The sequence below is a fragment of the Micropterus salmoides genome, unplaced genomic scaffold, assembly GCF_014851395.1.
Source record: "Micropterus salmoides isolate LMB-PRFRI ecotype aquatic unplaced genomic scaffold, ASM1485139v1 Ms_hic_scaffold_18, whole genome shotgun sequence".
Classification (NCBI taxonomy): Eukaryota; Metazoa; Chordata; class Actinopteri; order Centrarchiformes; family Centrarchidae; genus Micropterus; species Micropterus salmoides.
The window spans coordinates 27,783-55,291 of record NW_024040928.1 but is presented as its reverse complement, the minus strand read 5'-3'; the positions used below and the strand labels follow the sequence as shown (position 1 = coordinate 55,291).

Sequence of the window (27,509 nt, the reverse complement as noted above, 5' to 3'; positions counted from 1 at the left end):
TTTATTACCTATACATGACCAGATTGTAACCTTACCTAAAAAATTGAGGCATTCACCAACTTTCTCAGTTGCCTATAACAGCCTGTTTAGGCCTACTGTTTTCTATGTGAAGGACTCGTCGGATTTCCTGCAAAAATCCATTGTCTTAAACTTGCCTGCAAACGCCGACCAGTTGATAATTACCTCACATAGTTGTAACTTATTTTCAGTCACAAATATGTAAAGCGTATGCTGTTGGTTGCAATCTAAAACCTTACTGTTAGAAGCCACTAAAAACCACACAGCCCACCTCTGCATCCTAAAGCTGATTTGTGTAAACTTTAGTAAAACAGATGTAAAATAGAACAAGGGGAACGTGTTGCTCTCAGGAGGAGGAGGAGGCTAAGCAGCACATATTGGCACAATGGCACCCTGTTGTGATTTGGCGCTATATAAATAAAATTGAATTGAAAAATTAATACCCTGTTACTACCCTGTACCCTGTAAATATTTTTTAATGGCCTTAAATTTCGCAAAATACATTTATTACCTTTTAAGACTTTTTAAGACCCCGCGGACACCCTGTAATCTGTTTGGACAGTCACAGAGATGCTCAACGTCCATCTAACTCACTTGAAGGTAACAAGAGAATTGAATGGTCAAAAACAGAAAAACACACAACTTCAGATATAATGGTATATATTTCAGTACATGAAGCTTTTTGTGGGATGCTAGAATGATCAGCCTTTGAGCTAGTGTAAACACTGAGGCAAGTCAGACTAACAAGTGGAAACAGGAGAGTCACTGTTAAACTGTGAGGAAAATGTACTTTTTTATAGCTTCCCACAAATAAACAACACAGCAAACCAAAAATGAAAAATGCAATGAAAAATATCAGAAAAGGACTGACACAGAGAGGGTTTATACAGGCTTGTAATCCAGCTTGGACTCCAGCTTCTTTGAGTCAGCCACCTTCCGCACGGCTTTCATGAAGTCTTCCTGAGTGACATACTCGCGGTCAGAGCGGATGGCAAATAAACCTGCAAACAAACAACAAGCCAACATTAACAGAAGTGTTCCTGAATGACTTAAAACGATGATACCGAATGAGTTCATGTCCAACCTGCTTCTGTGCACACATTTCTCAGATCAGCTCCGTTGAAACCATCTGACAGCTTCACAATGGCTTCATAATCTGAAAGGCAATCACAGGAAATGTTCTGATGTCCCTGTGTTTGTCCAACTTTCCAGTCTATTATCTAGAGATGAAAGTTTGTTTGCGAGACTGCATCCCATCTGTGTCATTATCCTACGATATAACCATGTTGCCTACAAGTGTACTGGAAATGTACAACATTTTGTCACACTATGCACTGAAAGTTGCACACTGAATTAAAACACAATCCACATACTGGTAAATAATTGATCAGTATTTCAGCTTTGTATTCAGCCCGACAGCTTGAGGTAAAACCTTTGTTCAAAGCATAGAAAAAATAAAAACAGTAGGGCTGAATCTAAATATCTATGCATCTGTCAGTCAGTTATTTACTTTAAAAAAGCACATTACTACTAAGTTCTGAAAGCCAAATGTGATGCTACAGCGGAAACTGTACAACTTGTTGCAGATTCATTTTCTGTCCAGCCACTAATTATTCCAGCTCTGAATAACAATAGCAATTCATAGTCTCATTCCATTATTTATTACCTTAAAAAAAAAACCGATGTTCCAGAAAATGTTTATAGAATTTCAAAGTTTATCAACCGAAACCCAAAATCTACTACAAAACTTAAATTATCAGAAAACTTCACTTAATAATCCAGGCTTTTATTTTCTAATCTAACAGCCAAACGATGTGAAATTAAGACCTGCATTTATTTGTCCAACTGTGTCACATTCGGCCTTTCACAGTCTACCACAGATTGAGAAACTTGGGTTCAGTAGCTGACTCAGTGAGACATGTGGACAGGGTTAGCCACACATCAAACAGCTACAGTCCACTCCAAAAGTATTGGAACAGGAAGGCAAATTCCTTTGTTGTGTGTGTTAAACAACTCAGGACATATCACCCTTTGTTTGAACCCACCCATTTTTCAAGTGAGCAAAACTATTAGAACATGTGACTGACAGATGTTTCTTGTTGCCCAGGTGTTGCCTTTTAGGTTGAGTGGCCAAACAATTAAATAGCTCTGCATGACTAGTTTAAGTTTTCATCCTTGATTCAAACCTGGTGGGCAGTGGTGGCCCAAAGGTTAGAGAAGTGAGCTTGTGACTGGAAGGTTGCCGGTTCAATTCCTGATGTGGAAAATAAACCACTGAGGTGCCCTTGAGCAAGGCCCATATCCCCAAGCTTAGTATTGTACTGCGCAGCTTCCAGGTGTGAATGTGTAATGAGTATGTGAATGTTCTCATCCTGCAAAAAAAAGGCAGCTCACAATTTTGTTCAAATCTGTTTTTAGATTGAAGATACTAAGCACATTTGCACCGCCATACATAGTCATGGTTTTATTGTGGCTGATTTCGTATGTTTTGTATAGAAGCTGCTTTCTGTATTGTTTAGCTTTGAAATTGTAAACTGATCTGAAAGTAAACTCAGTCTTAAAGTAGGTTTGCAATCAATGCAGCCATTTACAGAATATTTTGACTGTCCTCTCTGCAGATCTTCAATTAGTGCTCAAGATCTTTTTTTTATGTAGGAGTCATGAACTGATTTATTGCAAGTTTGGAATGAATTGTATATAGGTTTATTTGTTTTTGCACTTTTTTGATAAGTCACGTGGATGTGGGCGGTGATTTCTGTATAGTTCATTTGCACACCTGTTCAACACCAGCGGCAGAAAGAGGGAGAGTGAATGGGAAGCTGTATTTTTTGTAGACCTTGGTATTCTTTATAGTTTTTGATCATTGTGATCATTTTTCACATTATATTAAGTTGTATATTTTCATCAATAAAAGCAATAGGTTATATTTTGAGATCCGTGAATTGTTTGTCAGACAAACAGCACCCCAAGGCCCTACCTCAGCCTCTCAGCGACTACTTTGTTTTTGCTTTAAGTTTAGTCGCTATATTTTAAATAAAAGTGGTTTTTGATTGTGGTATACAGCAATATGTTTTTATGTGTGAGGGATTCTATGCTCAGGAATTTGTTTGTAGTGAGAGGTCTTGGAAGCCTATTATTAACTTGTGAATAAGGAGAGCTTAGTCCACAAGCATTATTGTAAGCTGGTAAAGATTTCTATGTTTTTGTGATTTTAGGTACCGCAAAATCTTTTGGGTTTTTTGTTTGAAGGATTATATAGCAGGCGGCACGGTGGGTAAGTTAGCACTGTCGCCTCACAGAAGGTTGTGGGTTTGAAGCCGGCCTGTGGAGTTTGCACGTTCTCCCCGTGTCTGTGTGGGTTCTCTCCGGGTGCTCCGGCTTCCTACCACCATCCAAAGACATGCAGGCTAGGTTGATTGGTTACCCTAAATTGTCCTTAGGTGTGAATGTGAGTGTGACTGGTTGTCTTTCTTTGTGTGGCCCTGCAATGGACTGGCCACCTGTCCAGGATGTACCCCGCCTTTCGCCCGATGTCAGCTGGGATTGGCTCCAGCCTCCCACGACCCTGTATGCAGGATAAGCGGTTGACGATGGATGGATGGATGGATGGATGGATTATATAGCTCATTGCACATACAGTGAGGAAAATAAGTATTTGAACACCCTGCTATTTTGTTCTTAAGTTCTCCCACTTAGAAATCATGGAGGGGTCTGAAATTGTCATCGTAGGTGCATGTCCACTGTGAGAGACATAATCAAAAAATAAAAAATCCAGAAATCACAATGTATGATTTTTTAACTATTTATTTGTATGATACAGCTGCAAATAAGTATTTGAACACCTGTCTATCAGCTAGAATTCTGACTCTCAAAGACCTGTTAGTCTGCCTTCAAAATGTCCACCTCCACTCCATTTATTATCCTAAATTAGATGCACCTGTTTGAGGTCATTAGCTGCATAAAGACACCTGTCCACCCCATACAATCAGTAAGAATCCAACTACTAACATGGCCAAGACCAAAGAGCTGTCAAAAGACACTAGAGACAAAATTGTACACCTCCACAAGGCTGGAAAGGGCTACGGGGAAATTGCCAAGCAGCTTGGTGAAAAAAGGTCCACTGTTGGAGCAATCATTAGAAAATGGAAGAAGCTAAACATGACTGTCAGTCTCCCTCGGACTGGGGCTCCATGCAAGATCTCACCTTGTGGGGTCTCAATGATCCTAAGAAAGGTGAGAAATCAGCCCAGAACTACACGGGAGGAGCTGGTCAATGACCTGAAAAGAGCTGGGACCACCGTTTCCAAGGTTACTGTTGGTAATACACTAAGACGTCATGGTTTGAAATCACGCATGGCACGGAAGGTTCCCCTGCTTAAACCAGCACATGTCAAGGCCCGTCTTCAGTTTGCCAATGACCATTTGGATGATCCAGAGGAGTCATGGGAGAAAGTCATGTGGTCAGATGAGACCAAAATAGAACTTTTTGGTCATAATTCCACTAACCGTGTTTGGAGGAAGAAGAATGATGAGTACCATCCCAAGAACAGCATCCCTACTGTGAAGCATGGGGGTGGGTAGCATCATGCTTTGGGGGTGTTTTTCTGCACATGGGACAGGGCGACTGCACTATATTAAGGAGAGGACTGGGGCCATGTATTGCGAGATTTTGGGGAACAACCTCCTTCCCTCAGTTAGAGCACTGAAGATGGGTTGAGGCTGGGTCTTCCAACATGACAATGACCCGAAGCACACAGCCAGGATAACCAAGGAGTGGCTCTGTAAGAAGCATATCAAGGTTCTGGCGTGGCCTAGCCAGTCTCCAGACCTAAACCCAATAGAGAATCTTTGGAGGGAGCTCAAACTCCGTGTTTCTCAGCGACAGCCCAGAAACCTGACGGATCTAGAGAGGATCTGTGTGGAGGAGTGGGCCAAAATCCCTCCTGCAGTGTGTGCAAACCTGGTGAAAAACTACAGGAAACGTTTGACCTCTGTAATTGCAAACAAAGGCTACTGTACCAAATATTAACATTGATTTTCTCAGGTGTTCAAATACTTATTTGCAGCTGTATCATACAAATAAATAGTTAAAAAAATCATACATTGTGATTTCTGGATTTTTTTTTTTTTTTTTAGATTATGTCTCTCACAGTGGACATGCACCTACAATGACAATTTCAGACCCCTCCATGATTTCAAAATAGCAGGGTGTTCAAATACTTATTTTCCTCACTTTAACAGGAGGATGTTGACTACAAGTCTATTAATTTATGTTAGTGATTCAGATTATGCTGAAGTCTGTAGTAATTTAAAGAGGTCATATTATGCCTTTTGGCTTTTCCCTCTCCTTCATTGAGTTATATATCTTTTTTTTGCATGTAATAGGTGCAAAGTGAAAAAGCCCCAAGTCCGCCCCAAAGGGAATTCCCACCTCCCACAGAAAACACTGCTCTGAACTGCCTGAAACAGCTCGATTGTAGTCCAGCCTCATCACTAGGGCTGGGTATCAAGTTCAATACTTTTTAGGCACCTTAAGGTTTTATCTTGTCAACGTCAATGAACCAATAAGCATGCAGCATGCTTGTTGTGCCCAAATCTAAAAGTGACTGTAATTGGCTGTGGTGATGTAAACACTAGTTCACGCTGCTTACGCGCAGAGACGTGGCTTGTGGATGTAAAAGACATGGAGAAGATCAGAAGTGTGGCTACACTGCATCAGGCTTGATGCGATATTTGTGAAGTAAGATAATTGCTGCCAAGACCGGCAACACGACAAACCTGGTGAAGCCCTTGACTGTGCATGGAATAAACTTAAGAGCAGAAAGTTGCAGATGCAGTCATCATCTCAGCACCCTACTGCCACCAAGACATTACTGATGACGGCAGCGGCGCTATGGCTGAGACTCCGACAGGTAAGACTAACGTTTAGCAAACAAACAAAATCGGCTAACTTGTAGTGGTACATGCTTGTGTAAAGGGGGGATCAAGACCCAGTTCTAAAAAGGGCCCGGTTCCAAAATTTCTCAAAACCGGAAAATCAATAAGGCTCGAGCTTATCGATAGCCTACTGCTATTGAGACTAGCAGGTCTATAATGTAACGTTATGTCTCAAGCGTCAAACCTGATTTAATTTGAAACGTGATGAATAAGAAAACTAATGTTTTTAATGATTGCATCGAAACGCAGTATCAAACGGGCCCGGGACTGTTTATGATCAGGCTGCAGTCTCTGTGTGTATGTAGGAGCCGACAGAGAGCAGCAAAGCGGCCAGCAGAGAGAGACACTGCGCCATTGCAATTAAGTGACATTAGCTCCAAACTACTCGAGTTGCCGACAGCTACGCTCCTTACTGTAAGTACGTGCAATAAATCCTTCATGAGTAATAAGACAATACTTGTCTGTAGGGTAAACATGTAGAAATAGTTAATTTAATCATCTCATTCCTCAGTCTCTCATACTGTATGTCACAGCAAATAAAAACAAGCCAAATAGAAAGCTGTCTGTCTGGAGCACAGACTGGTCTGAAGCTTTAAAATCTGGCACATTATTAAAAACTCAGCTGCTGGCTGAGACAAACCAGCCGCTCCTCCTACCAGGTAACGTTAGAAGGTCGGATAAAGACGTAGTTTTTTATTCTTTCTAAACATCACTCAGTATTGTGATGTCAGATATTGAGATTATATAGTGACTTTGCTGTTGCAAACATTAATGTTGCTCTAGAAACAACATTTAGCTGTATTTAAAATATTAAAGTCTAATCCTATAGTTTTAAAAACTACCAGGCAGCTAATATGTACACTTCAATATAGGCTATTTTATTAAGTGATATGTCATCTCAATGTATAACAATATTATCGCACACTGAATGTTGGGTCTGGTCTTACCAAATAATAGTAAAGTAAAGTATCGATAGTGGTATCAATAAAGAATCGGATCATTAAGTGGTCTTAATAAGGGTATCAATATCAATAAAAATTAACAATCCCTATCCCTACTTGTGTACTACTTAAGTTGTTTCTGTACGCGGTGACTTATTGTTAAACAATATCTGACGTCAATCCCTGTTAATAGGACTAAATATAAATAGCTAGCTAAATCGATGCTAAAAATGCTTAAGGTTGAGAGTAACTGATCAAGTTTAACTCACATTAAACTACTGTAAGTATTTACCAGTGAGCACCACATACTGACTTGAAACTGTTAATTTGCACTGAAAACTATTCAAACTTTATTTAAACTATTTACACTGATTTATTGTGGTTTTTATTTTGTTCCTCCCGCTTTTCTGTTCCTTTGTTAGAACTGCAGTGGCTCGGGAAATGAGTCTTTGAGACTGTAGAAATGTCAAAAAAATAAAAAATAAAAAAGTATTTTAAGGTAACGTAATGTTGTCTTCTTGTCATCTTGCAGCCCTCTGAATCGTAATCGAATCGTGAGGTGACTACCCAACCCTTATGATTAGCAGTGCAAGGCCTAATCCAGGTAGTTTTAAATGTGGATTAGAAGAAGTCATTTGATCAATTCGAGGACAGTGATTCAGTAATTGGGGTGCCTGACTGCTTTCTGGTAGGGAGTACACAAATGGGGCTCATTACAACATCATTACATTAGGTTAGGATAAGGCTGTATTTCCTAGATGAGCAAAATCACAAGCAACCAAACATCAGAACTACAAAACTCTGAACATCCCTGTGACTTTCCAATAACCATGAAGGACAGAGGACAGCTGAGAAGGCAGATAGCACAGTGTGCATGCAGGAGCATTTGAGGTCTCCACTTTCTGCTGTGTGTGCGCGCGCACTAAGCCCTGCCCTCGGTCAAACGCGCAGAGAAGCTAGCACAACCAGAATATACTTTTTTACCAATCAGCATGGTTCACGTGGGTCACATTTTCAGGTCAGAAAATCCAGAATTCCAGATTAATGGGAAAAATCCAATCCCTGCTAACTGACCTATTTCTCCGTGCTTGGTGATGGGACTGGAGTGGATCTTGAGGATGTCCAGACGAGCCTGTTCATTGGGCAGTTCGATGTCTGAAGAAGAGAAGAGGACATAGAATTTGCCGCATGGTCACACAGGGCTGACACAGATGGTGAACAGGAACAGAACGAGATCTTACGGATTTTGCGGTCCAGTCTGCCGGGCCGCAGCAGGGCTGGATCCAGAGTGTCAGGTCTGTTGGTGGCCATGATCATCTTGACTCTGTGCAGCGTGTCAAAGCCATCCATCTGGTTCAGCAGCTGACAGGATATATTAAACAAATCAATCACTGCTTTTAACCATCTATCCACTGAGCTTACTTTAATCGCTCTCATGACTAAAAGAATAAAATGCTTTAACCCCAACATTAGCCCTGTTTGAACCAAGTTAGCTTTACTGAATAAGCAGACTCAACAGTAGTGTGTCACCAGCTGAACACACCATGCTTGACGTGAATGCGGCTCCAAATTGGCTTTGACTTGCTTTATTTTTTATTTTAGCTGGTGGCATTAAGAAACAATATGTTTTGTAAAAAACTATACTCCTTGCTGCTTATTTGATTATGATTAAAAAGTTGGGAGAGACTATTTGTTGGCTGGTGGGCGGGGGTTAGTGAAAGCAATATACTAATGTAATGAGTAACGTAACTAGTTTCTTTTATCACTCAATACTTTTAAAGGAGTAATAAGTAACTTGCCCAACACTGCAGTCTAACAGTACTAGGCTCCGCAAATCTCATTGCTCCTGAAAAATAAGAGGACTCTGTGACTTGGCACTTCTTATCACTCGTTAAACTAAAAGAGGGATAAGACAACAGAGAAAATGACAGTGGTGGCTGTGTTTTGTGACACTACAGTGACTCGGTTACCTCCATTAAAGTCCTCTGGATCTCTCTGTCAGCAGACGTTCCCTCAGAGAAACGACGGCCGCCTACATGGGACATACAGACATGAATATCCAATAACTGGAAATAACGTGCAAATGAAAGTTTGAAATCTTTGCAAATTTATAAAAAAATAAACAAAAAAAGGGGCTTGGCTCTGGAATTAAATTGACACAAATCAGCATTGGGCTAATCACCACAAAACTCACAGGATGTGTCCACGTATGTATCAGAGACATGTGAAATGTGCGTGGCATTACACAAATACATTCATAATAATGTTGAACCACTTGTGGGAAATTATTTTGAAATAACTGCTTGTGGAAAAGGGTTTGAACCCGTGAATCGACACTTGTGGGTATATTTTTAGTTACATTTACATTTATAACTGTATTTATTGTCTTTCCGTATTTATGTGATTTGGCTACATAAACACTCATTTCCCTGTAAGATTAATACTGTACTCTCCCACTATTTATCTAATAAAAATAAAATCTCATCTATAACCTGTCTTCAAAAGGGGTGTATGATTAATATAACGTGTACAGTGGCAGTAGGTTTTGCAATACATGTAATGGTGTCAGAGTGCATACTAGGTCTTTTTGAAATTTCAAATTCAATTGACAAATAAGCACTGAAAGTGTACATGGCTTGATATTGCCCTATTTTTACTAACGAATGAGTTAGCAGTCGCTAACAGCTACAGGAAGCTTTCGCTGCATTACATTTAATGTCTTACAACAGATGCCAGATTAAGGCGTCCAGTAGAGTACTGGATGAGAAAATGTATTTAGCTTTAAAGAGCATTAAACCTAAAATAAAATGCTAAAGCCCCAGGACAGACAAAAACCAAACCAGATCCTTAGCCTCACTCACCAATGGCGTCAATCTCATCCATAAAGATGATGCATGGCTGGTGGTCCCTGGCATAGTTGAACATCTCTCTGATCAGTCTGGCACTCTCACCAATGTACTTGTCCACAATGGAGCTAGACACCACCTGCACGGACGCCCCCCCCCCCCACACACACACACACACACACACACACACACACACATCAGCTTACTGGCAGCACTGCACTGTGGCAGGACACACTGATATTGGCACAGACTCTCACCTTGAGGAAGTTACAGTCCAGCTGACTGGCCACTGCTCTGGCAAGAAGAGTCTTCCCAGTGCCTGTTACAGCAGAGTCCCATCAATGCACGCATACATTTACAGGATTACATGTCCTTCATAAAATTCAAATAATATCAACCATACACATTTATAATTAAAGCTGCAAGCAGCGTTGGGCGGGCCCTCGCATATTCTGGAGCTCTGCCGGTGCGGCTGAGAATTTGCTACGCGGTTCTGACGCCACATGAAGGTGCTATATGTCACTTCCTGTGTCCCATATGTGGAGCTACATAGCACTTGCCGCTATGAATATAAATCGGTATTGGTGTGTAGATGTCTTCGGGGTGGGAGAGTTATCAAGCACGTAAAGTTTGGTTCAGATGTGAGAATGTACACTGAAGTTACAACAACTTCCTGTGTCATGGCGAAGAGTTGATCTTTGACGCCACGCCACGCCCACGCCCATTGACGAAAACTCGCAAATTTTTCATCTTCAATGCCTTTATTGTATTTATATATATTATATGTATTATTTTATTTTATTTTTTTAAACCTGTCCTGCCCAGCAGCCTGGTATAGAGTATGATGACCTGGATACCATATTGTTCCAGACAGATTTTACTTTAACAAGCGAGTATTAACATACTCCTTTGTCTGTTTTATTATTTATTTAATTCTGTACTGATTTGTCACCAGGCCGGACAGGGGGGCAGACACGGGGATGAGGGTGCAAAAACAGACAGCACAGAGAAAAGGACAACACCTGTAAGAGAAGGGGGAAAGGGGGATGGAAGGTGGGGACAACAGGGAAAAGCTGTGGGAAACACCAATTGCAGAAAGCAACGAAACCTGCAATAGAACAGAGAGGGGGGAGGAGGAGAAAAACAACAACAAACAATAAAAATAATAATAATAGTAAAAGACAACCAGCCGAACAGCAGCAATAAACAGTTGACATAGTAACACAACTAAGAGAAAAATGAAAACAAGAAACAGTCACACACACTAAATAAGCAACACAACACAGCCACGAGAGCTGAAATAATAACTAATTTAAATAAGTAACTGAAAGAAAAGCATCAGGAATAATTCTACCAGGAACAACCTAAATTTGTTTGTGTCTGTGTGGTGTGCGGGTGAATGTGTCTGTATGTGTGTGTGTGTACATGTGTGTGCGCATAAGCCTGTTAAAGAATGTAGTTGTTAGTGAGAGTGGGACGCCACGACTGTAACAGGCAGGCAAGAACCCCAGTAGCCAATAGGGGTGGAAGAAAGAAAAAGAATAAATCAAATCAAAAAAAAAAAAACAAAGACTGCGATGCAAACGCAGAAGACCCCGACCCAAATGCCAGTTGACAACGTAATGCCGATGGAACGCAAAAAGCATAACCCGCAGAAGAGCAGCGCCCGGACCGACCGCGGCGCGCACACAACCTAGACCAGTGCTCCCCCCCCACCCAGCACCCCCCGCCGCGCAGCGAACAACCAAAATGCCCAAATGCCACGCAATCATCAACACCAATGCACAAGTGACGAGCCCAACGCGCGAGTACGGCGACACCCAATGCCCAGCAGCCCCCCGCAAATCCCGCGTGCGAGGTCGGGCAAACGAGAGAGAGCAAACGGAACAACACGACAGCCAGCCAGCGGAGAGAAACAGCAGCAGCAAGTCCCAGCCTGGAAGTAAACGCGCCGCACAGGTCACCGTGCACCCGCCAATAAAAGTCCGCCGTCCCCCCAACCGCCGGAAAAAACTAAGGCCGCCGGCGCCAGCCGACATCCCCCCATGCCCAGCACGCCCGGCCGTGCAACACCAGCCAAACCAGCAACGAGGCAAAATCAACTAGCTCAGCTACATGCCACCAACAACCCACCCACCCGTCAAGGGCTGAGAACTCCAGGCACAAACCCAGAACAAACCGGAGCACAGCCCTGCACCCACACTGCACATCCCGAAAAATAACTATATACCTCAGTATCAGAGGTGTCCAACAACTGGCCGACAGAGAAATGGGGAAGCACGGATCCGAGGCCAACGAAGCAAAACAGGGACGCAAACAGGTCCCTCCAAGCCAACGAGGAAAAGCCTCCCCCGGACTCCAATGCACAAACTAAACGCCCAGCAGCCATCCAGAGACCCTGCCCAGGAAGAAAAGCACAATGCATCAAGATACATCGACAATTGCCCCACAATCCCACCGCAGCCCACCAAACCGCAATTGGATCAACCTGCGCAGAGACCCCCACCCCCAGAAGCCAGGACACCCTGCGACCCCCCAAAGCGCAAAGGACCCCAGACCGCATGTCCCGGGGGAAGCTGTACCCCGCCCCAAGGAAGAACAGCAGAAAGCCGTGCCGGGAAGCTCCCTGCCGCCAGGGAGCGATAACACGGGAGAACCAGGCCAACGGTCCCCCAGCCCAGCCAGAGGCATCCCTCCCTACAGTGCAGGCAGTGACAGCAGCCCCCGAGGCCGATCTCATCTCCGGACAGGGGCCCACCCCCCCCCAGCCAAGCACCCCCAAGGAGGAGCACCAAAACCTACCCCGACAACACCGGCCATGCGCCCCAGAGACTCCCGAATGCCCCCTTCAATGCCTTTAGAAGGTACAGCAGAAATTTGAGGTCGGTCGGACTAAATCCCTAGGAGGAGTTCATTAAAGTACGAAGTGTGTAAATCATCCAAAATTTGACGTAAAATTCAAAATGGCCGACTTCCTGTTGGGTTTAGGCTATGGCTCCAAGAGACTTTTTTGTGCGTCTGGACAAGATACACGTACCACAGACAATTCGTGCACGTAGGTGAAACGTGCGGCGGGGGCTGCTTCATTAAAGGTCACTTTCTGTTGCCAGCAGGTGGCGCTATGATTGTGGGTGAATGTTGGCATGTACATGTGTTCAGGGCGGGACTCTCATCCTACATGTACAGTTTGGTGCAGATGTGAGCATGTACACTGAAGTTACAACAACTTCCTGTTTCACGGCGAATCATCGACGCCACAGACACGCCCATTGACGAAAACTCGCAAATAGCACAACTTTTCATCGTCAATGCCTTTATTTTCAATAGGGACCTCGCACGGCCGTGCTCGGGCCCTAAATATAAAATTTACAAATTCAATAGGGACCTCGCACGGCCGTGCTCGGGCCCTAAATATAAAATTTACAAATTCAATAGGGACCTCGCACGGCCGTGCTCGGGCCCTAAATATAAAATTTACAAATTCAATAGGGACCTCGCACGGCCGTGCTCGGGCCCTAAATATAAAATTTACAAATTCAATAGGGACCTCCCACGGCCGTGCTCGGGCCCTAATAATCTTTACAAATTCAATAGGGACCTCGCACGGTCGTGCTCGGGCCCTAAATATAGAGTAAATAGAGACACAGCCCGTAATTTAACTGATGTTAGCCAAGCTGTGGTTGCAGTTGCTGCTGAGAAGTTAACATGCAGAGAGGACGAGGCAGTCCCAGAGCAGCACAACAGTCCAGGCAGTGACAAAACTAGGGCTGGGTATCACTAGTCCAAACAATTAGCAATAGTCAGTCCATACCTTAAAGGTATGGATACCTTTAAGGTATGGACTGGCCGGGCAGCCATTCCAGCGATGCCTTGCATTCATGGGTTCCCAGCCCACTTAGGCATGGACCCCTAAAGAGGTTTATTGGATTTGAAACACTGACCCCACCTTTAAATACGTTTGTGCATACGTGGATGTATGGAAAACTAACCTGGAGGCCCATAGAGCAGGCAGCCTTTAGGGGGGATGATCCCCACCCTCTGGAAGAGCTCAGGGTTGGTCAGAGGAAGCTCAATCACCTGCCATGAGATAACAGCACCAGCATTGTTTTGGACTTATGGACAGGAGATCAAAATGTATCACCTAGTTAGTAAAGGTTAAGACTTTCTCATCTCCACAGATTCCTCCAATAAGGCCCGACCATACAAATGTTATCTTGTAAAACACATCCTGCCAATGCATTTCTAAGACCGAGTATTCTAATCCAAGAAACAGCCAAACACGAAGAGACTGCCTCTAATTGCTGACTGATTGTGGGCTTGGTTGTACCTCTCTGAGCTCACGAATTTGTTCAGACAAGCCTCCAATCTCAGAGTAGGAGACGCTGCCAGGGTCCTCGTGGGACATGTTATACACCAGAGGGTCCACCTCTCTGGGCAGGTACCTTTGAAAAAACAGAAACACATGCTGAGCACAGAGTGTGCATTATGTGTTCCTCCACAACAAACACTCTTTTAAATACACACAACATCATGACACAAAGAAACAGAAATACATTCGTACAAAAAAAAAAAAGCACATTCTTTATCTTTACCAAATCACTATGAGCTTCCATCTTCTGCGACACATTTAATGCTTGAGCAGAGTAACTAACAGTACAACATCCATGTAGTCACCACTTGATATGTTTTTTCTGAGCAACGGAAACTTCAAACAGTGGTTCACAGGCTTCATTCTTTGCGTACAGTAGAGCCCTGCAACTCAGCCCAAGACTGTTGGGGCCCCAACTTATTTACGGCCCTGGGGTCGGGCTTCGGGACAATTTTCATATAATAGCTCACACACGGGCCAGGCATCAAGCTAGTATTAGGCTTCTCCTTTATATGTTTTATACATCCACCAATTAAAAGAAAGTAGGAGAGATAGTTTAACATGGTAAAACAAAGATAGAAAGACGTTTTATAACTTATTATACTGACAGTCTGCTCGCTCGCACACACTGCTTTCACACTATTTTCCGGGAGTATTACACCAATGTTCCACAGAATGAAAGTTACTAGGCTGGAAAGGGGAGTCAGATCTGATTTGCCTCTGAGCCGAGAAAGATGGTAATAAGGCTACGTTCAGACTGCAGGCCTTAATGCTCAATTCCGGTTCCATTTTTTTTGTTTGACAGTTCACATTATAGTTTACATGTGGCCCATATCAGACTCCAGTGTGAACTGTCCGCGGCCTGAAAGTGACCCTCATGCACAGAAGAATAACACCATGTCACATGCAGCACTGCCCCCCAACTCACTCCCTCCGTCTCTCTCTCTCTCCCCTCACTGTGTCCGCTCGGACAAGTAGCATGCCAATTCCGAACTGGAAAAGATCAGATTCCATGCCTGTTCTCACTGTCATAAAAAGATCAGATCTGAGTCACATATGGGCAAAGAAATCGGATTTGGGTCACATTAGCCTGCAGTTTGAACGTAGCCTAAGAGACGGAAAGATGTCTGTGTGAAAAGACACAGCCGACATGCCAGTGTTGCCTGTAGCCGTCTTTTTCTAAGCCGTTAGTTCCGGAAAGCCGGATCACTATGTGAAAGAACACAGGGTTGCGGGATTATGGCAAACCTTTGTTCAATATGAATGAGCGAATGCAGCATATTGGTGGATATAGGATATGTAGAAAGTGGCTCGGCTTCTGGTTGTAATGTTAAGAGGCTGTTCTGTTTTTTTTCTTTGGGATTGGCCATGATGTTCTGTGAATCCTTGATTTCTGATGCATAGCCAAGATGTAAGACAACCTGCCTGTTTTTTATTACTAGCCTTTGTTTAGATCGTATAGCCTGTTTTTTGCATGTTGTTTGCGAACAGAAGCAACCACCTGCCTCAGCCTGTCAAAAATGCCTTTTTACTAGTGATAATAAACGTATGATCTAACACTGTAATAAGCTTGAATGTTTTATATCTAAAACATCTATTTCATTTAAACAAATAAAAAACATTTTTGCTAAATTAACTTAAACAAAACAAAATATAACCACTGAACCATTTTATTGGCTGCAACTGTGTTATGGGGAGGAGACAAACAAAACACAGGCTCCAGTCGGGCTCAGGCTGAGAATTCTGATAAGCGGTCGGACATGGGCCGGGCTAAGGCCTCAGCGTCTCGGGCCAGGGCCGGGTTAGACCCCAGATTTGAGGCCGGTGCAGGGCTCTACTCTACAACACACAAACATTAATAAAACTCGTCATGACAGAGGATGCATCAAGAGCTGGGTAGCTTACAAGCTCGGCTAAAGAGTTTTCTGTGGAAACCCTGACGTGCACACGAAGGATACTCAGAGATTTTGAAAATGGAACAAAATATGCCACAGTCAGATCCCCACAACATCTGTCAACACATTAAGCATATTTACGGTCAAATGTTTGTTTTGCTCCTAAGCTCTTATTGAGATTTGAAACTAGTTTGTTAAAGAAAAGTTAAGGACAGATTGCATTTCTCCGAGCCATTTCCTAAACTATAATTGACTGCATACATAAACATTTTTGTAACTTTTCTTTATTAGGATGCCCATTAGCATTGGGGTTTCTCACTCCATCCAAATCCGATTTTTTTACTCATATGTAACTCAGATCTGATCTTTTATGACAGTGTGAACAGGCCAAGTCACATGGAACCTGATCTTTTCCAGTTTGGATTTGGGCCCATTCCATATGTGGTCCAAATCCACAGATGACACAGATTGGATCATTTTAAATGTGACCTGTGTCTGGATACTCAGGTAGGAATTGATGAGACTTTGACGTCACTCTAGAGCAGCGGTTGTCACAGTTCTGCTTTAGACGGAGCCACGGTGAATGAAAAAGCTCCACAAAAAGCCATTATAATCATGTGGCTCTCTTCCTCCTCTACCTTGCCACCATCTGCTCACAGATTCCCTTTCTTACAACTAAAATCCACCAGATCGTGAGCTCTCTTCTGTTAATAGCATAACTGAGATGCAAATAACTCAGGAGAGTTATTCTTCTGCGCATGCGGGTCACTTTCAAGCCGTGGACAGTTAACACTGGAGTTTGATATGGGCCACATTTAAACAACAATATGAACTGAAACCAAAAAATCCCATCAAATAAAATCTAACTGAAATTGTGCCTATACCAAGTTATCGTCTTTGCCGCTGTGCGCACAACTTACAACTGCTTGCTTCCAGTTATTATCCGTATATAGTGGTACAGTTTAATTTTAAGTGGTGATTGTGTCCAGCCTACCTCATTATAGTAAGTGTAGTCATGTCCAAAGCCACTCTGGTGCCTGGCTTCAGCTGCGACTTGTCCAACTGGGATGAAAAATATGAATAGATTAGAGTTCATATTCAAATCACTGAGGTCTACATTTACTGGGACTACAGTGAGTTGACAAAGTAAATAAGTAAACTTTATAAAGCACCTTTCACGGACAAGAGGGGTCACAAAGTGCTTTACAGTAAAAATAAACTAAAAACAAAATAAAACAACAAGACGTGCATTACAAAACCATATGGCTAGTGAAAAGTTTGTCTAAAACAATGTGTCTTGAGGTGTTCTCTAAAAGGTTACACAGAATCCAAGGCTTTCAAGGCTAAGGAGAGAGAGCTCCAGAGCCTTGTAGCCACTACACAGAAAGCACAATCACCTCTTGTTTTAAAACGTGTTCTTGGAATAGTTAAAAGGTTTTCGCCTGGCGACCTCAGAGAGTGACCAGAGGTGTGTATATGCAATAGATCCTGGATGTGACAGGGAGCTTGTAAGTCATGATTAAAATTTTAAAATGCACGCATGTAGGTGGAGGTGAAGGCCATTCAGGGGACCTGAAGGTAAGGATCAGGGAGGCTAAGGAGAAGTACAGGAGGAAGCTGGAGCGTAAACTCCAGCTAAACAACATGAGGGAGGTCTGGAGCGGCATGAGGAACATCACTGGCTTCAGACCGACTGGCAGCAGAGAAGGTGAAGGCAGCTTTGACAGGGCCAACCAACCTAATCTGTTCTTTAACAGATTTGATGCTATGGCCCCTGCCCATCTCCCCACTAACTCAGCTGCCTTCTGCCCTCAAACAACTCCAACCCCACTACTCCCCCCTCCTCCTCCTCACTGTCCCCCTCTGGCTCTCAGGTTAAAAGCTCTCTCCAGCCTAATGACTCCTCCTGTCCCCTCTCCACCTGTAACCTCTGTGTGCCTCACTGCTGACCAGGTGAGAAGACAGCTGGGGAGACTTCTCTCCAACAAGGCTGCAGGCCCTGATGGTCTCTGCCCCAGGCGCTCAAAGCCTGTGCCCCCCAGCTATATGGAGTCCTTCACCATGTCTTCAACCTGAGCCTGAGTCTCCAAAGGGTCCCTGTGCTGTGAAAGACATCTTGCCTCGTTCCTGTGCCAAAGACGCCACGTCCCAGTGACTCCAAGGACTACAGACCTGTGGCACTGACCTCCCACATCATGAAGACTGGTTCTGGATCAGCTGCGGCCCATAGTCAGACCTCTCCTGGACCCACTCCAGTTCGCCTACCAGCCCCAACTAGGAGTTGAGGACGCCATCATCTTCCTGCTCAACCGCATCTACGCCCACCTGGACAAGCCGGCGAGCACTGTGAGGGTCATGTTTTTTGAGTTCTCCAGTGCTTTCAACACAATCCAGCCGGCCCTGCTGGGTAAGAAGCTGACAGCGATGCAGGTGGATGCCCCCCCTCGTGTCCTGGATTGTTGACTACCTGATTAGCAGACCACAGTATGTGCACTTGCAACACTGTGTCAGACAGCGTGGTCAATAACACTGGGACCCCGCAGGGGACGTTCCTCTCTCCCTTCCTCTTCACCAGACTTCAACTACCACACAGAGTCCTGCCATCTTCAGAAGTTTTCTGATGACTCATGGACACTGCTCAATCCTTCCATTTGTGTCTTCTGCATGGCTATCACGCAGCCATGCAGCATTACACACAAGTGTCACATAGTATTTATGTTTACATCAATCACACTGAGTACCCACACCTTCCCGAAATTTCTTTTTTTCAGTCAGAGGTATCCGCCACCCTGAGTCCTGGGATATCATTGAAGATGGAATTTTGACAGGTAAACAAAAAAATGTAAATCTCGGTTTGTTATGTTTGGCCTGCATTATGATGAGGATATTTGAGAGTGGCAACTGTGCAAGAGCTCTCAGTGGCTTCATTTCCAGACTTTGTTCATTTACACAGTCCAGGTGGTGCAGATGTGCTAGAAGGCAGATATATTTGTGTACCACAGCGGTGTCTCAGTGTGCCTGACAGCACAATGTAGCCTATTCACTGCAGCCACTTCACACACAAAAATGATATAAAATAAATACTGAAAATCCACTCTGTGCATTCTCAATATTTATATCAATAGATATTTGGAAAAACTACTGAGATGCTGTTCTGCAACTCTTCTGTCCTGGATTTTTACAACCGATGAACATTTAATCAGTTAGCACAGTTATAATGTGGAAGTGTGTCTTTTACAAAGGAAAACTTTTCTGAGAAGCATCATCATTCCTATAATGATCCCCCCACATTTCATTTTGATGTTAAACATTATCCATATTAAACTATGATGGTGTAGCCTATCAGCAATAGTGATGTCTGTTTTGTATTTTATCTCCGTTTTCATGGACTGAGCTTTATTTTGTGATCTCGCCATCTGGCAATGCAGATTCCCGTATCTGAAAAACTTTGCGTGAGCTCTACACATGGGTGAAAGGATGCGTGGAAATCGGCATAGATTTTTTCTATAAATTCAGACGCTTGCCGTTAAGGCAATTTTTTGTGCGCAGCAATCTTTCTGAATGTGGCCCCTGGTTTCTACCTTAGTTCGCTCAGATATTCAGGTATGTAATGCTAATAGTGGCTACAGCCCGACCGATTTATCGTTGTGCAGATATTGACGGCCGATATGAGCTACTTGCAGATATATCTGCATCGGCATTTATAACAGCCAATATATGACTATTAAAAAAATAAAGTGAGTCGGATCCTTCCCTCGTGTCATGAGTGTTGCATATTTTGCCCAACAGAGGGCGCTCTGCAACTTCCCCATTAACAACACAGCAGCACCACAGAACAAAACATCAGCTAACCTCTCACACTCAGTGTTCATAAAGAGTTGGCCACGTCAATTACATGACTTAATTATAAAATTAGCCCTCATCACTTCATTACCAGACAAGACTTCCTAACCCTCCCGTTTTTCACTGCCCTCTCCCGAGTCACAGCAGTGTTTAATGTTACAGAAGGTGAGTAGTGGAGGTTGTCTAGCCCTAGTATATTTAGGTATAACTATGGGTATATGTGGTTGCATATGTATAAGTATGTATCTATATGTATACTGTTGCGATAACCGCAAAATTGAAATACTGCGCTATTGGCCAAGCCTACCACGGAGGATGGCAAGCAATGCAACAACTACAATGTTCATATTTCAGTGAGTGTTGAATTAATAAATTAGTGCTTCAAAAATTCTTCCAGTGTAACAAGCTCTGTAACAGTATAAGGATGGATCCCCATGGTCTGTACGTGACCCGTCTTAAAACTTAGAAGCTTTAAGTATTGCTGTGTTTTGTGTTGCTTTATTTTTATTTTGAAGGTTAGTTAACTTGCTGTTGCAGCATATTGCACAGCTAATGTAGCTAGCAGGCTCAGCGATGTTGGACTAACGTCTACGTGTGTAGCCTATGATGTAGCTAAGCACGGCATACAGCGTAGTGTACGGGGCTACGCAGAGGCTACGCAGTCGATTTGACGCAGAAGTATAAATGCACTTAAACCTCATTTGAAGCTGACTAAATAACGAGTAGTATGTTGGATGCCTGCAGCTATTTTTCATGTTGCTTTCTGTGGAAATTTAGTTATAACGTTACTACACTGTGTAACACTGTAGTACCGTTAGTTGTGGAAGCCCATTTACCACGACAGCCCTACATGTATATGTATTTATTATTAATATTATTAGTCCACTTCTTATTCTTCCTTCACTGTGTAGGATGTACTCTGGACCTGGCCATATTGTATATTTTGGTGTCTTATTAGCCCATACCAGCTGGGCATAATTATAGGCATGACACAATAATAAAATTCATTAATTCATTAATACATGGTGTCATGAGAATTTCTTTAGCTCTTAATTATTAAAGTTGTGCCATGGACCAGACAGGACTCAGAAACCCCAGAAAAGACAATTCAATACAGGATGCTAAACACATTAGTGTCTAGGGATGAAACGATTACCGGTCATTATTACCGTATACATTTTAATTACCATGATAACCGGGTACTGGTATAATCTCACGGCAAACACTGTCCAGCGTCTCCCAGAAGCAGGTGCGCATGCGCAGAATGCAACGTGGGTTTGTTTGGTTTAACCACAACACGGAGGAAGACAACGCTGCAGAGATTTTTCAGTCACTCTGAAGTCCGGTCGTATTTTAGTTTTTATGAGAGTGCTGAAGGGAAACTTGATTGAAGAAAGTAACCTTATAGTTAACGCAGGGTGAGTTAACTTTGGTTTGTCTGACTGCAATCTAGACAGTTCACTAATGAGTAATTATAAGCCCATATCAAATCTCCCATTTTTAAGTAAAATCATTGAAAAAGCCGTTTTTCAACAGCTTAGTGCTTTCTCGGCACTAAATAATTGTTTCTATGTCTTCCAGTCAGGTTTTCGACCACACCGCAGCACTGAGACGGCTATTGCTAAGGTCTTCAATGACATCCATTTAAACACTGACAGTGGCAGAATTTCTTAGTATTAGTATTCAGAACGCTGCTGCTCGAGTCCTCGCTAAGACCAAAAAGGTGGATCTCATCACTCCAGTTCTGAGGTCTTTACATTGGCTTCCTGTATGTCAAAGAACTGATTTCAAAGTCTGCTGGTAGTTTATAAAGCACTAAATGGTTTAGGGCCAAAATACATTTCTGATCTTCTGCTTCATTACGAACCATCCAGACCTCTCAGGTCGTCTGGGGCAGGTCTGCTTTCTGTCCCCAGAGTCAAAACTAAACAAGGAGAAGCAGCGTTCAGTTATTATGCTCCGTATATTTGGAATAAACTCCCAGATAACTGCAGGTCTGCTGAAACAGTCAGTTCTTTTAAATTAAGAATGAAGACTTTTCTTTTTACCATTGCTTTTAGTTAAATATTTAAGATTTTTCTTTTTATTGATAACTTACACTGCACTGTAACTTTTACTGTCCTGTTTTCTTTGTTTTTAGCTTTTTATCATCGCCTTTTCCCATTTAACTCTTTTAACCCTGGTTGTAACACTAACTTTTTTTATATTTCCCTGTTGCTTTTATGTTTTATGTAAAGCACTTTGAATTACCTTGTTGTTAAAATGTGCTATACAAATAAACTTGCCTTGACTGACTTGCTGACAGCGTGTAAACTGAAGCTCTCAGTGTTGCTGCTCTTGTAAAAACGCTACACGTTGTTCTGTTGCTGTGTGCGTCGTGTGTCGGCAGAGTCCGTTCGTCCACTGCACATGATAATGTGTAGTCAACCAACCAGCGCATCTAGAAACGCTACAGTCTCCTCTGTCAGGCATGTAATTGGCAAAGGGCAAAAAAGCAGGAAAATATATAGAGACCCCCCCAACACCACGATTAAACTGGCAGCGGCTAATCCACTGCGCCATCACAACCTCTCAACAGCTAAATGTGCAACATGCAACATGAAATAATGGGAGTCTATAACTAAATAATTTAACTACTAACTTTCAAATAAGTTCAGTAGAAGTTCATAGATTATTTTTAATGAATAAGACACAGCAGCAAAGGTTGTCGCAGAAGAAACAGTCATATTATTCAGGAAACTCAGATCAAACAGCTGATCAGTCTCTGTCTGATGATTACCTGTAGAAATAAGTTTGACATTTCAACTCTAGGAAGCAGGCGAGTATGTGCACGAGACGAGAACAACCGCGACTGTTTCACAGGATCGCACAAGTTACACAGAAGCCGTCACCATGGTTACCTCGCGGAGCGCTTGTTTGCCTGAGCGCAGAGCGACCCCGCGGATCCAAGCCGTCTGAAACGGCCTTATATAAACCCTGTCACAACCATTCACAAGAAATTAATTTATAACATGCCAAAACCTTTAACATAAGGACGACTTAAAAAGCTACTATTCATACAGCAAAGTGTATATAGGCTATATGATTGATCAGTCGACGACAAAGTCAAAGTAAACATCAGATAGCCTATAACAAGCAATAATCAAAACATACCCAATTTATCCGATCCTTATTGTCAACTCAGTGTTGGGCAAGTTACTCAGAAATAATAGTTATTACCTACTAGTTACTAAGCATATACGCCTTAAAAAGTAATATTAGCTATTCTACTTATTACTGGTTGATAAGTAGATAACGCCACTCTCTCCCCATGTGTCCAAGCTTCACTGGAAGTAGCGACTAGGGATGGGGATCGTTAATTTTTATTGATATTGATACCCTTATTGAGACTGCTTAACGATCTGATTCTTTATCAATACTTTACTATTTTTACTACTATTTTTTAGTGATGGTTATTTGGTAAGACCAGACCCAACGGGCATGAGGTAGGCCTGCACGGGAAATATTCAATGTGCGAGAACGTTATATATTGAGATGACATATCACTTGCAATAAATAAACATATATTGAAGGGTACATATTAACTGCCTGGTTGTTTTTTTAAATACAGCTAAAAATGTTGTTTCTAGAACAGCAACATTAATGTTTACAACAGCAAAGTAACTCAATAACTTTATCTGACATCACAAGTAGTGAGTGACGTTTAGAAAGAACAACATCAGTCTGTATCAGTCCCTCCTCCTCTCTCGCTGGCTGCAGGTTAAGTTACCAGGTAGGAGGAGGAGCGTCTGGTGTGTCTCAGCCAGCAGCTGAGTTTTTAAGACTACAGACAGCTTTCAATTTAGCTTGTTTTTAACATTTGGCTAATGCCAAGCGTTAGCAGTGTTAGTATAAAACATACAGGATGAGATACTGAGGACATAGATGATTAAATTAACCATTTCTACATGTTTAATGTTACATTACACACAGGTGTATTGATAAAGTATTGTCTTTTTACTTGCAACGGTTTTATTGCACGTACTTACAGTAACGAGTGTAGTTGTCATCAACTAACGTTACAGTAGTTTGGAGCCAACTTAACCTTCACCGTAACATTATTCCACCGCAGCCTCTCGCTCTGCTGCCGCTGTGTGAGTATGTGTGTGTATGTATGTAGGAGCCGACAGAGAGCAGGCAGCCTGATGATTTTCTTATCCATTGCGTTTCAAATTAAATCAGATTTGATGCTCGAGACATAACGTTGCATTATAGCAAGTCTCCACAACGGACGGCAATGTTCTTTGCATTGTAGACTGTGACACAATAATGGCAATAAAGTTACTTACAGCTGTCCGAAATTCCTCTCTCCCTGTTCTCCAGTCTTCCTTTAGCTTTTTGGCTAACAGCTGACTTTAACAGCATAAGGTCTGATGCCGCTGACCTGCAGCGCGGTCGCACATTCACGTCAGGGATGTGACGTGGCTATGTGAGCTGATACCGGACTCCGCACTGCAGCTGGCAGGCTTCCAACTCTACAGAGCGGACCGCGACACAGAACTCTCCGGCAAAACAAAACATGGAGGTGTCTGTTTTTATATTAACAATGGCTGGTGTACCGACATGACAGTGATTGTCATGACAACACTGTTCTCCTAATCTTGAATTTCCTATCATTAACTGTAAACCGTTTTACTCCCCACGTGAGTTTGCTTCTTCACTCTGGTCGGTGTTTACATCTCGCCGCACAGCGTATGCTGGCTGACCAGATACTGTGTGTGGAACAGACAAACCCAGACTCCCTTGTTATTGTTCTCGTGACTTTAACAGGGGAACTCTCAACCATGAACTCCCCAAATACAGACAGTTTATTTGTCCAACCAGAGCGGGGAATACTTTGGATCACTGCTACACCATAGTTAGCAGTGCTTATCACGCCGTCACACGCGCTCCACTGAGACACTCTGATCACATGATGGTCCATCTGATCCCTGCTTATAGGCAAAAACTAAAGCTCTGTAAACCTGTAGTGAGGACATCAAAGAAGTGGAGTAGTGAAGCTGTTGAGGACCTCCAGGCATGTTTGGACTGCACTGACTGGGATGTTTTCAAGAATGCTACCAACAATGCAGATCTGTAATTTAAAAATAAGAACCCTTCTTATTTTTAAATTACAGATCTGCATGATTCACGTGGGTCAGATTTTCAGGTCGGAAAATCCAATCCCTGCTCTGTATTTATATCAGTTTTTGGGTTCATTGCAGTTACTATCACTGTCTTCTAAAGACTTGTCCACAGGGTCATTGTATTACCTATATAATATAAAATCTTGATCATGCACATTTAGATGATTTTCATTTGTTTACAAAAGGCATTTGCTGTTTTTACAATACTAAATACAATACTAAAAATAAAATGTGGTAATTTAGGTCACTATAATTGTGATGTAAAATTTCTTACTGTTTCATCCCTATTAGTGTCTGTTCAGCACTTACCTGTCTGCGGCATCCAACTACATATCGGGGGCCGTTGGTAGCCTTGACAATGACTGGAATTAAACAAAGAGGCGCATTAGTTTTTATGTCACAGCTCAACATTGTTTAATGTCCATCAGTAACAATTCTCAGTTGTCATTTTTCATTGGCTGCCAAGCTTCAAGAAGGTTGGTCGTACGTAAATATGAGCTCCAAAGGAGCTGGCAACAGATGAATGCACAGCTGCTGGGCTCACCAGGGTTTCAGGTAAGTCTTGCATTCTTTTAGTGATTGACAGCCAAGGTATTTAGCCCATGTATGGCCTGTCAGGACAGCCATGAGGCTCAGTGGTAATTACAGCCCCTAGACCTAAATCATTTTGCCATTACACCGTGTGCTGTGACACTTGGGAAATATCTGCCAATGAACTTACATTTCTCCTCAGTCAGCTGTTTGAGTACTTCTCCAACAATCTGCAGGGAACAAGGCAAATATGTAGTTAGGAAAGAACATTCTGTTCACCTAGTTAGGTCCCTTCCACTGTCCACCCTCTCTATCCCCACAGACACTGACCCAAATCTTTAACTCACTCTAATTTAGGCTGGATGGAACAGAGAATATGTGATGGGAACAAACATGTTGGAAAACTGAGGTAAAAAAAAAAAAAATAGAAGCTAAAGCCCTCTAACTTACTACTGTCTGAACATTGCAAGCTATATATATATATATATATATATATATATATATATATATATATATATATATATATATAATAATTTAGAATTTCCATAATTATTTAGTCAAAAGTAATGACAAATACCTGACAAGTGTTGCTCCAACAGCGCAGATAGACCACGACACATTTTCAAAATTGTCATATCACCTGTTTTTGTCCTTTACCTTTGCAAAGTGTTTATTACAAACATCGGTGTGACACAACGTCACAAATCGAGTAGCACTAAGGTTAGCTTGAACTTCAGTCTACCGTTGAATTAATCCAGAAGTGCGATGTGAAGAGCTGAAATGTAAATGTGTAACAAACAATACTCTTACCTGACCAACACTTTGCAGAGCCTTGAGGTCGTTCTCTGATTTCTCGTACTGTTTAGTTTGTTCTCTCAGCTGTTCCCTCACTGGAAAACAAACATGAAGGACAACCAGAATGTATCACTTCTAGTTTTCATTATTAAACACAAAGCCAAGAATTAAACTATGTGTTACAGATAAGGATAGAATCTGACACTGTCAATGAAAACACGCTTGTTAGATAACTGTAAGGTAACATTAGCTGTTTAAAGTTAGCTTAACGTAAACTTCTTAATAACGTTAACTGATACGACAAAGTACATCATTTAACAGTAATGGCTACCCAGACTAACGTTAGCTGACTTTTAGAAGGTATTACCCTGTTGGGCACAGCACTAACGCTACTACTGTGTGTGTACTAACGTTACTAGCTAAAAATCGCACTGCTATCGTTAAGCGCTGTACTTCCATTCATTTCTACGAGGATGCTAACTGCATGACAAAGCATTAGCTAGCTAGCCGGCTAGCTGATGACAGCTGTCCACTAAAAATTAAGTAATCAAAACAAACGATGGATATATTTCTGCCACGCCACGAACGTCAAAATGAAATAGTTTCATACATTCTTTTAATCTCCCGTCGACTTCTTTGTGTTCGAGTAATTTTTTCCTGTAGTCCTGCAACGCTTTCTCCCTGGTGTCCGCCATAATGCCCCACTGACTGCTGGGCAACTTCTTCTTCTTCTTTTTACTGGCGACTTGCAACCACACGGAGCATTATTGCCACCTACTGTATCCTAGTTACACATGTCTAAATCCTTGTGTTCAGTCCCGTTTGTTGCAAAAAACATGAGATGTGTTTAAGCACCATCTTTCCTGAGTTATTTGAGAAAATAGTTTTAATGTGAATTTGTTTAATTCCTCCATGTTCCAGTCCATTTCTTAAAGCCAGTCTTTCGTTTGAGTATTTAGTGCACTCAAACAGCACATGTTCCACAGTTTCTGGTTGCCTGTGTGCCTCACAATTTCCAGATGGATGTTTTCCAACAAGGTGCAGAGATGCGTTTAACTTTGTGTGACCCAGTCTAATTCTACTAAATTGACTCTCCTGCTCTTCCCCAGTGACTTTTCCTCCCCCACTTTCTGCTGAATGTTGTGTAAATGTCTTCCTTTATTTCCATT

The 27,509-nt window shown here is 42.4% G+C and overlaps 1 protein-coding gene across 1 annotated transcript; it reads right to left on the bottom strand.

The window, feature by feature from the left end:
- Positions 1–661: 661 nt before the first annotated feature.
- On the bottom strand, positions 662–27,103 carry psmc6 (proteasome 26S subunit, ATPase 6). The gene is made up of 14 exons (XM_038727274.1): positions 26,951–27,103; positions 26,356–26,435; positions 25,736–25,775; positions 25,324–25,376; positions 17,001–17,068; positions 14,070–14,184; positions 13,732–13,819; positions 10,000–10,061; positions 9,758–9,881; positions 8,867–8,928; positions 8,138–8,258; positions 7,971–8,051; positions 1,103–1,174; positions 662–1,019 (listed from the first exon to the last, which is right to left on the bottom strand). The coding sequence occupies exons 1-14, from the start codon at positions 27,033–27,035 to the stop codon at positions 901–903; spliced, it is 1,170 nt and encodes a 389-aa protein (XP_038583202.1). The 5' UTR covers positions 27,036–27,103; the 3' UTR covers positions 662–900.
- Between the last annotated feature and the right edge of the window lie 406 nt (positions 27,104–27,509).

Bases quoted from the DNA above. Each gene is read 5' to 3' on its own strand.
- psmc6 (XM_038727274.1), bottom strand. From the start codon at position 27,035: ATGGCGGACACCAGGGAGAAAGCGTTGCAGGACTACAGGAAAAAATTA. The intron at 25,377-25,735 runs GTAAGTTCATTG...GTTTAATTCCAG, and splicing joins ACAGCTGACTGAGGAGAAAT to TCATTGTCAAGGCTACCAAC. The intron at 10,062-13,731 runs GTTAGTTTTCCA...CTGCTGTAACAG, and splicing joins CCTGCTCTATGGGCCTCCAG to GCACTGGGAAGACTCTTCTT.